The 10927-nt window shown below is 44.3% G+C and overlaps 1 protein-coding gene across 1 annotated transcript; it reads right to left on the bottom strand.

The window, feature by feature from the left end:
- Nucleotides 1-10595, bottom strand: efna1b (ephrin-A1b). The gene is made up of 4 exons (XM_063487085.1): nucleotides 10321-10595; nucleotides 1681-1976; nucleotides 1395-1583; nucleotides 1-1252 (listed from the first exon to the last, which is right to left on the bottom strand). Exons 1-4 carry the CDS (start codon nucleotides 10416-10418, stop codon nucleotides 1131-1133), a joined length of 705 nt encoding a protein of 234 aa, XP_063343155.1. The 5' UTR covers nucleotides 10419-10595; the 3' UTR covers nucleotides 1-1130.
- Between the last annotated feature and the right edge of the window lie 332 nt (nucleotides 10596-10927).

Below are 10927 nucleotides of genomic sequence, written 5' to 3'. Positions count from 1 at the left end.
TTTTTCTTTTTTTTTGGATTACATCACATTTTTATTTCACTAAAGATTTTTCACATCTTAAAACAGTTTCATATAGTTTTCTGTATGTACAAATGCACATATAAACATTTACAAAATGACACAAGCAAAAAAAAAAAGACAAAAAAATGTATTCTGGGAGATACCTTCAGTTTGAGGTTTCAGGATGTGCAAGTGGGACGACATCTGCAAACATCAGCCAGTGTACCATGATACAGTCGAAACAGTAGAAATGAGTGAATAAGTGCTGAAGATGCTGAGTTTGTAATCTTTGCTTTGTTCAGTGGCTCTCAACATTGGCTCACAACATCGCATGAAACCGTGTAATTGACAGATGAGGACTTAACAAAAACAGAAATATCACTGCATCTTTTTTTTAAATATATGCATATCTTTAAGTTCTTGGAATACATTTTTAATCGTGGTTACATGAAAAGATTTCATCAGCATGAGCACCAATAGACATCACTAAAAGCCAGAAATCGGGGCGAGAACCACTGCTGCACTGTTCGAGCATTTGTTTTCTCAGGTTGCGTTACAACTGATAACATGTCAGATAACTTTAGAAATGTGGAGCATTATAACGAGGAGTTGAGTGCAACACAACATGACAAATATCCTACATTATCCTACATATTGTGGCAGCTGCCGACAACAATACACAATATCAATAGTTTCTCTACATGTAGAGGAAGAAAAAGAGAGTTCACTAATGAAACGCACAGCTGTACCAGTGCTATGAAAATGTGATGACACGTGACAGTGAGGATAATGCAATCTTGCTGCCGTCGATTTATAACAAAACATTTAGATCGTTCTGTTTGCGACTTCGTTCATAATGAAAAAAGAAAAATGTTCAGCTTAAATGGTCATAAGTGAGAATTTCAATCCTCAAAATAAAGTAAAAAAAAGTCTCTGAGGTCCTCTTTTTTATTTTGGAGCGATCCACGCTCCACATTCACACACAAAAAACCACATCAAGCGCACGCTGAACAACACACACTGTCCATGCTTGTATAAAAAAAGTCTGTATAAAAAGAATCTCTGATCGTTCATGTCCCGATGACCAGCATCGGGTTAGTAATGTCTCTGTTGTGGAGCCTTCACTGCCTTTAGTGTAGCATCAGGGCTAATAAGACTGGGATCAGGGCAAAAAGAAGTGAACGAGAGACCAGCTGTGCTGCAGAGCTGCCGACGCTCCTCTGGACATTTGGCTCCATCGCAGCAGGGTCATCTGAGAGAAGAGATGGGAAGGACCGTTAGGACAGGATTTCATCACTCAGGAATTGTAAACACACCCAGCTGAGCTGGTCTTAGTCACAGCACCGCTGTGATTATTTTCTATGTCTGGAATCTATTTTTTAAAGAATGCTCACCTGCTGGGAGACGGTTAGAGGGGTTGTGAACTCCTCCTGTAGCAAGGAAATTCACTTTTTCTCCTTCCAAGATTTTTTCTGTTTCATGTGCTTTGGATTTGTCATAGTGATTCTTTCCAGAGCCTTTACGTCCAACTACATCCACTCTCAGCCGCAGACAGTCTTTCCCATGGTGATGCATTGGCTTTGCTGAAAAAGTGAGACAGAGGGAAATGTTTAACACAAGGAACCTTCCTCTACCCACAGAAGACTGAGCAGAAATATCCTTCTCACTAAAGATACTTACAGATATAATAATAGCTCTCTCCCTGCCGGAACTCCTTTCCCAGGGTGAAGGGGGTGAAGCGTTGAAACTTCTCCGAGAATTTTTCGGGAGCATGAGGAGCGAAGGGCCGCGAGCACTCCCAGCGGAGCTGATCGAAGGAGTGAGGCTTGCACACCTCGTAGTCCTCTCTCTCCACCATGTACAGCACGTAACGCTCAGCTGCATGCGACGGCACCTCGCCGTGGGTGTAGTGAGGGCAGATGATGTCCAGATAGTCATTGATGCGCACTTCCACCGTATACTCATTCCACTGAAAGCTGCAGGGGAGACAGAAAGAGACACGAGGTTACTGACAAACGTCCTCACCCAGTTTTCCAAAAATGAGTAACAGAGGCGGATCTCATCTGTTGTTTTCAACACACACCCAGCAGAGCAGATAATGAGCTGGATGTGTTCAGGATATTGATGAGGACTAGTTAAACACAGACACGTGCGCCAACTGAAAAGAGTCTTAGAGACATGAATAACACAAATAAACAGACAGGTAAAGCTGGGTGATGCCGTGTGAGGATGTGTTTTTCTGCGTGCTTGTGCAAACCTGTCTGAGCAACAGAATTAGAAAGAGGCTGATCAGGCTGGACTTGTTCAATTTGTTTTGGGGCGAGAAAACACACCCAGAATCGTACACAGCCCATCCCGCCATCCCACACACTCGCACACCTTTCTCTCTCTCTTCCTTTTGGGTGAGATGCACTTGCTTGAAACTAAATTACAAATGACAGCTCAGCCCCAACAATCTTTTGGGGGGTTTTTTCTTCCCACTTTCTCTTTCGGTCCACTTTCCTCTCGGTACAGCTCACTGAGTCTTTCTGTCAAGTGTTTTTAAGCTCTTCTCTGGTTTCTGTCTCATTAATTTCTTCACCTGAATGTTTGTCCATCTGTGGCGGAGCTCCTGCCGTGACTTTTCTGGCTAATTTGCTGCCTCTATCTCTATCTTCTTTTTCTCTGATTTCCTCAAAGACACAGAGAGACTAGGTGGAGAGCCAGACTATCTCACTCTTTTTCTTTCCCTTTTCATCTTTACCCTTCATTTAGTTTTATGGCTTCTTTTAAGCCTCCCCGGCTCCTTTTTGTGCTCACTTCCTATGCTTGTTTCGCCCCGGGTGTCCTAATGAAGTATGGCGAGGCAGTAGAAAAATAAGTATATTTCCTGTAAAGTCTCACTGCACATTAAGTGATGACAATGTTCAGCGAGGATATTTAAAAAAAAAAAGCTTCACTGCAGTAAAACTCTTACTATTTGTTAAAAAATAAGCTACTAATCCATTAGGACCAGATTTATCGGCGCAAAGGGGAAAGAGATTTCAATGAACTCCAACCTTTCAGTTTCATCATGCGTGCGAAGTGCAGCTGGCCTGTGCACAAATCTCGCTATCAACCAGGAGGTGAAGAAAGACTGATATTTGCGCATTACTTCCATGACATCCTCAGGGATAAAAGCTCTAATCCGCAAATTCAATCTGTGCTTAAATTGAGCAACTGCTTGTGGACGCTTGTGTCTCACATGTTGCGCGGAGTGAGAGTGACAAGAAAACAACCCCTGTTTATGTGCGTGTCCTGTCATCAAAGCGAGACGCGGTGCCTCTGAGACCCTCCCCCTTCTTCCCCTCCCGTTGTTGTGGCTCCCGTCAGGACACCCCTGGCCAAGTCAGACACCCTGGCTCCAAAATGAGGGCCTCTAACCCCTTCTTCCTGCTTCTGTGTGTGCGTAACTGTTTGTGTGCATTGTGCGCGTGTGTGTAAGGGTTAGTGCTAACCTACCTGTCAAAACATGCTTTGTTAGCTGAGCACAGCTCTATACTTGTTTTCCAGGGCTAATAAGCTGATCACTACCCTGAGCTTTCTCTCTGAAAAGGCCCTTTGTAAGTGTGTACACTTCTGTGCAGGTGTGTACGCCTTTGTTTGTGTGTTTATCTGTGACTGTGTGTGTGTCTTGGGTCTACAAGGGCAAGTGCTTTACTGAAATGAAAAGACACATCTGTAGCAGCCTAATTAGCCAAATAAGCTGTGCCTCTCATGTTGCTCCTCTCTACTGTTTTCTTCAGTCAAACCAGTAATAACAGGGTTGGGTAAAACAAGACGTTTGGAGGTCTCTAGTGGTTCCCTCTGAAGTAACGAGTAGTTTTAAATTGTATAGGATACACCTTTTTCCCACAGTGTGTCCTTGTTAGCGGTCTGGCCGACCTCCACGTGAAAACAGGCTTGTCAAAAGCCAACAAAACAGATAGATTTTGTTGCTAATTTCATTCACGGCTCCTGCTTTTAAGAAAACTCTCCTTTTATTCTTCTCTTCACCTCCTCATTTCCCCTCCTCGCCACCATTGGTCTGGCTAATTAAAAGCTGTTAGGGGTCTGGGGCCAATGTGTTCTCCTGAAAAGGAGGGGAGGAGGAATGAATGGGATGTAATTATACCCTTTCCCTCCCCAAACACAGAATGCCTGAAGGCTACAGGGCCCCTTCAACCCCTTCTACCTTAACCCCTATGGAGCTTTCACTACCCTGGCTGCTGTTTACGTGTCTAATGTGTGTCCCAGTGGCTGATTTTGGTGGTTTAATAAAACCTTCTCACACTTCTGTATTATTTTAATTTCAATAAATAATTCTTTCTTTATATCTCCACCTATTCGTGCCCACTGAATTCGCTTCGTCTTCAACTCCTCCATCCTCTTTACGTCTTCATTCATCAAAGCTCTGCACTCTAGCATCTCCCCACGTCTACACTAGCCTCTGACTGGCAGTTCTCGGGAGAGTGAGAGTCGCGTTAATGTGATAACTATGTCCTCTATGAGACAGAGAGCCAGGTGTGTGAGCTGTCGCAAACCTACTTTCCACATTGCATCTTCTTCTTCCCGCGTATTGCTTTGTGTGTCTGTGTTTTCAAGGGAGAGGGATTCTCTGAAGACCCCTTATCCAGGCCGTCTCATGCCCCGGGCTTATGAGCACATCTGTTTATCAAGGTCTGTTGGAGCCTCTTGTGCGTGTGTGTGTGTGTTTGTGTGTGTGTGCGTTTTCTTGCATGAGACTGAGGTATGGGTAAACAGCAAAGGTTGAAGGTGGCTCTAGTCTTTCTTTTCTGCAGGTCATTCCTCAATACAAACCTACTCTGATTGCAGTGCATGTGTCGTGAAGGTACAAAACAGAATAGTTATTACTGCTCATTACTGCAGGTGACTTTTGCAACACTTCTAGTCACTGAAGCTTTGAAGTTTTGCAATTGTCTTTGCTCTGCTGTTGGCTCTTTTTCCCCCCTCCTTGCCACCCCCCTTTCCTGTCTCCCTTCTACAGCCCTTCCCACCATTTGTCCCCCTGAGCTCGCTCTGGGCTCGCTCAAACTACTGACACAAGGAGCCTGTCTTTCACTGTCCGTCTGGGGAAAGTCGCAAACTGGCAGCCAGGTCAAAGGGTTACAGTTCAGGGTCGCCACTTCTCACCCGCACTAGCATCCGAGTCAGCACCGTAGATATATGTTTCACACACACAAAAACAGAGTCACGGAGAGAGTCAGCACGTCTGAAACATCAAACACACGCACCACTCCCCCCTCTTCTTCCATTTGCTCCTCAGGTAATCAGTAGTAAGTGTACACACACACACACACACACACACACAGGAATGTCACAGCAGAGGGGGCGAGGGGGGTGGGGGCTGCAGTTCGGATGGTTTACAGCGTTCTCACAAGGCGCGCTCATCAAATTTCCAGCCCCACTCTTACACACTTTTACTTTGAGGTGTACACTTAATACCCGATTAATTTGCTGTGGTATGACAGATTCACACCTCCTTTCACACGGGCGTGAGGAGCTGTCAGTGGTTCTAATGGGTTTAGCTGCTCACTAGTGGGCTTCTCCATTAGAGCCAATCTAATATAAAATGAAAAGTCTTCCTATATTACCGAGCTTCCCGTGTAATCTACTCCCTTCTTTCTATATCTCATTGTATTACAATAAAAACAAAAACCACGGGGGATTTCTTTCCCCCACTATGTGCAAATACAACCTGATGTCCATAAAATGATTAAATTTTAAGCAGTTTCAAGAAATGTGTGTTCATATATGAAGCAATCCCTTTGCAGGATGACAGCCTTTAAAACTGTCAACAATGGCCTTTCTCACTTATTCACTTCTAAACTTCTTCCCTCCCTTCATCCATCACTGTCCAGCCTCTCCTCCCTCCGTCTGCCTCTCTTTTATTCTTGCAAATTTAGCCCCGACCCCCCACCCTCCATCTTCTATTTGTCCTGTCTCTTAATGCTGACATAATATACCAGAGCTCTTCATCCAGGCTAATTTCTCAACACAAATCCCTTTCACCCTTCTCTCACCCTGCGCCCAGGCCTCTATCCCGCCTCCTTTTTCTCTTTTCACCGGTCCCCTCCTTTTTGGTAGCCTCCTATTCTGTCTGTGATGAATAGAAAGAGGCCAAATGGTATCATGCTTGGTTTAATATGCTGGAGGTCACGTAGAGTTAATCTGTTGGCCCGTTTAGCTGAGGGAGAGAGGGCACAAGTTCACTAACTTCTAAGAATTTACATCAAATATTTAACTTTTTTTAATTAAAACAAAAAATGAAATAAGTTTTGAATTAACTGATGCAAAATAAACCATGAGCTGAAGTATATCTGCTGGTGAGTCAGCCTTGGGGGGGGGGGGGGGGCGCTAGTGAGCTTCAAGTGGGCAGCACTGGTCACGGTATGTCTGAAATTCTATGAATGAGCAGTGTACACATACGCATGCTTGCCCATGCTTAGGACGATAACACCGGGCGAAAACAGGCCTCTCTAATGTTAGCAGAAGGGGAGCTGAGAGGTGCTTCGTTCTCCTCTGATGGAAAACTACTGGGGCAAAAACAGAGGAAGGTCTGTGAGAATGAGGGGGGACTGGTAGAGAAAGGGGAGGGGGGGAGGAAATCTGGACTACAGATAAGGAGCAGAGAGGAAGAGCAGAGAGTAAAACAGATGAGTCTGCAGACGTGATGCAAAAAAAACCCCAAAACAAACCTAAAAAACAATATATACTGTTGTTGTAAACTATGGTAACTAAATAACCCCAGGTGCTTCAGTGTTATCATGTGTGAAGATATGTGAGAACATTTATAAGCACGTTAGGTAAGAGGACAGTTATATCAGCAGGGAATAGGCACAAAGCCTCCTGATAATGATGGGCAAGAATCATATAAAGCTAAACTGAGATATTGCTGGAAATTGATTGTTCTGATGGATCCTATCTGGGAGATTATTGTGGGAATGATGCAATGTGACAAATAAAGGTTTTAAGTAATTTACATACATTTTAACAATTACCCAGTAATCCACACACACACACAAACACAAACACAGAAAAACAGATAAGAGTTACATCACAGGATCCCAGGGGCATATACATAGAATGAATATTCCAGGATGATGGTTTTGTGTCGGGTGTTTTGGGTCAGATGGTCAGATTACAAGCTGTCTGTACTCGATGTTAGTGTGTGTGCGTATGTGTGTGTTCCCATTCTGGTGAGATTACAGTCCAACAACCAGACACGATATGGGCTGTGAAGGGATGAATAATGAGTAAAAATAGAAACACAGAGAGAGAAAGAGAGGGGGAAGGGTGATGAGAGGAGGGGGGCGAAGTGTGTAATAGTTGGGATTTAAAAGGAGGTGGGAGTACATTGACCCCGTTCACCTAAAACTGCAGGCAACATGTACATGTACAGGCAGGCCTGGCTGCATCAATAACAGTGAAGGCAGGCTGAGCCAGACACAGGCTGAGATAAACAGAATATTACATTACACCAAACTCCTGATAAAGATATTTGCACAGATAGCAGAGGCATGGGACGCAAACCCAGGCCACTGGAGATGGATGAAGGCAGCCAAACAACTCAGATATGAAAGATTAAAAGGATGCAGTGGAGTAGTGTGTCGGTATCGTCCATATTTGGATTTAAAAACGAGGCGATCTTGAATGTGCTTGAATCAGTAAGTAGAGAGAAAAGGAGGGCTTGAGGCTAGCGGCCAGTCTGGGAGAAGACCCAACTGTTAAAAGAGAGGAGTAGGAGTGGAAAGATGGAGAAGAGGAACAGACAGGTACAAGGCAGAGAAACACACACACACACACAGAGACACACACAACACACACACTCATGCACAGCTGACAGAGTTGAGTATAGTAACAGCGGGGTGGAATGCTGGCTGTGGCTAATATTAACAGCGAAGTCGTCCCCCTTATGCCCCCCAGTGTGTGGAAGTGTGAGTCACACATTTATCACGTCTCGGTGAGGCTGCTTACGGTAACCGGTCACTCCCTGTTTTGCTCTGACGCCGAGACACGTGCACTCCGAAGACTCAGAAACAATCCGTGAACTGTCAGTTCACAACAAAAATATAATTGCTTCCTGTTAAAAGCAAGGAAGTTAAATCTCTCCCTCTCACACACACACTAATAAGGCTGACACAAGTAGAGACAAGTAGCGTAAAAACAAGACCAGACCAGACTGTGAAAAACATGCCTCGCCACCTGTCGTGTAAGAAAACGATACACAAACAAAAACACTGGATCAAGTCCCTAAAAAGACTTGAAGTGAAGGATTAAGCAATAATCATTAAGTCACGCTGACACATGAGTACACATACAGATTGTATTAAGAGGCAAACACGCACACCTAAGGTGTTACCGGTTTCTTCGTATCTCTATATGAGTGGGCAGGCTACTGCCATCTGGTCACTGTCCTCCACCTAAGACAGATCACTGCTGCTCACAATCCTACCAGGAATCAATTAGCATCAATTATCCACGGCCCACTTCCACCAAAGGCCGCTGATGGATCTACTTAATCCTCTGAACAGGTGACTGATAGATCACTGGGGACAGTAGTAGGCAGGTGGGCTTTTAGTCGGGCAGGAAATCACAGGGCTGCGAGACGATGGAAGAGCGAAGAGAAGGAGGAGGAGGAGTGAGAGTGAATTGGGGGATGGTGATGTAGAGTCGGGGGGGGGGGGGGGGGGGATGGACTGAGGGGCTAATAGAAATCAGACTGTAAAATGTGAGAAAAATAAAAATAAGTGGGATGGGGGTTTAGTTCCTCTCCCTGTGAAAATGTGTTTTAGAGACAGACAATAAGCAAACGAAAGTGTGCCAGAGTAGAAGCAGAATATATCCACAAGTGTCTCTGATCCATTAACTGTTCTATGAAGCTTATCTCTGCCCGTTTGTCTGTCTTTGTCAGAGTCTATGTTTAGCCATGTGGCACATTTGGGATTAGTGTTATATTGTGATTTTTCTTCTAGTTATGCAACTCCAGTTCTGGAGCAAAAATAGTACAGAGTTGGATTAAAAACAGCAGACATAAGATCTGACTTTGTATTAGACCACCCTAATCTCTCTTGCTCTCTCTCTCTCTGTGCCTCCTTTCCCCCTCCAGCCTTTCTTATTTGAAGTAAGCCTCCAAGATCCAGTTTCTGTCCTTTATGTGGAACTGACTGGAAGACTCTGGTTACAAGTTTCCTTCTGTGAAGTTACCTTTACCTCCTGTCCCACCTGAACCAGACTCCCTCCCTGGTTTGTAGTGACTCAGGTGTATAACTCAGGTGGGTCAAACCTGGTCTGTTGACTCACACACGGACTAACTCATGACACAAACACTCCTCGTGACGACAGGACTTTTCCATTAGACTTCTTATCCAATTATCAGGACAATTGTTTTCCATGCTGCAGGGCTCTTTTTAGCCCCGTGTCTATTAACAATGTTAAAGGGCAATTAGAAATGTAAGCTAATCAGACTAAAAAGCCATAATGGCTTTTGCCCTTGTTTCTTCTCTGTGGTGGATTTTAATCGACCTATCTCGGCAGCCTCGCAGAGCGTCCTTCTGTTTCAGCTCGGTTTTAAAATAATACCGTCTTTCAAACGTCGGGATCACCCGCTCCACGCTAAAAGCTCAATAAATCGCGCTGCGATATGTCAGGCCCGATCGATCCCGCTGAGTGGTCGGATAGCATTACATTTCTGACCTCAAAACAAACTAATCAGCAATATGCGCCGCTCTCTGTGTGACTCACTATCTCTCCTCTCCAATGAAAAACCTCTTTAAATTGCCTGATGCCGTATCTTTGTAAATATATTAGGGAATTAACTCGTTTTTATTGCTTAATAGAGTCATCTTTCCATGACACGCACAGTGCACACAGGTGCAAACCCTGCAGACAGCACTGGCCAAGTTCATACTCGTCGGTCTATTTTTTACTATTAGAGTATGTCTGTGTCTATGTGTTGCGGTTAAATATAGTGACGTCCAGGCACTTGTTCACAATCTTCTGCTTTTACATCCATCTGCTGCTGGGTGCTATAGCACTCTAAAGCCACTGCTATAAAGTCATAGAGATCTTTAATTGACATATGAAGAAAGCAAGAAGCTTGAGCAGTCCGCGGATGCGGGTATGTAGGATAAGACTTTACATGTGTCAAACTTAAGAAATTAGGATGTTACCGTCATTCCCCTCTGGACAAACTGGGAAACACCAGACAGTATGATTGACCCAGTACACCACTCACTTGGCTTCCCATGCTGCACTGAACATCCCCTATAACACTACACCAAAGCACAGATCAGCACTTACTTTGCGTTCGAGCTGTTCCAGTAGACGCTGTGTCTTTCCGCGGAGGCAAACCAAGAACCGATGGTCAGCACCAAACACAGCAGACACACCACATCCATAGCTTCTCTTCTCCGAAAGGAACAATGAACACCTTTAAAGCGGTAACTGACGTTTAAAGGGCTTCACTTATGGAAGATGTTAATGCGCGTAAATGCGCGCACGGAAACCAATTGAGGATTTTACGCGCTGTGTGTAGTAAGTACTGCAAAGTAACGCTTCTCACTACACGCTGTTGTAAGTCTTGACTGTATCACAGGAGCGCAACTCTATTTTGTATTGCAGAAGCTCCACCCCCTCGAGGTGTCACCAGTGAAGTCCCCGCCCCACTGGAGACGCGCCCTCCAGCTGCTCACGAAAACAACAGCCCGGCCCTACTCGTAGTAAACTGATAACTTTATAGAAACGAAAGTAAATATAAAAATTGTTTTTGCTTTGTTTAAGAAAATATGGTAGAAAACGCTATAGTACGGTGTTTGAAGTGTTGGCAGATCATAATTACTTCTACATTATCATGTAAGCAATACTTTATCTTAGCACTCGTTTTAATTTGTTTTAAGTATTTGTTTTA

Source organism: Pelmatolapia mariae, linkage group LG10_11 (genome assembly GCF_036321145.2).
Source record: "Pelmatolapia mariae isolate MD_Pm_ZW linkage group LG10_11, Pm_UMD_F_2, whole genome shotgun sequence".
NCBI classification, from domain to species: domain Eukaryota; kingdom Metazoa; phylum Chordata; class Actinopteri; order Cichliformes; family Cichlidae; genus Pelmatolapia; species Pelmatolapia mariae.
Note: the sequence above shows the minus strand (reverse complement) of the source record. Positions and strands in the feature narration are given on the sequence as shown.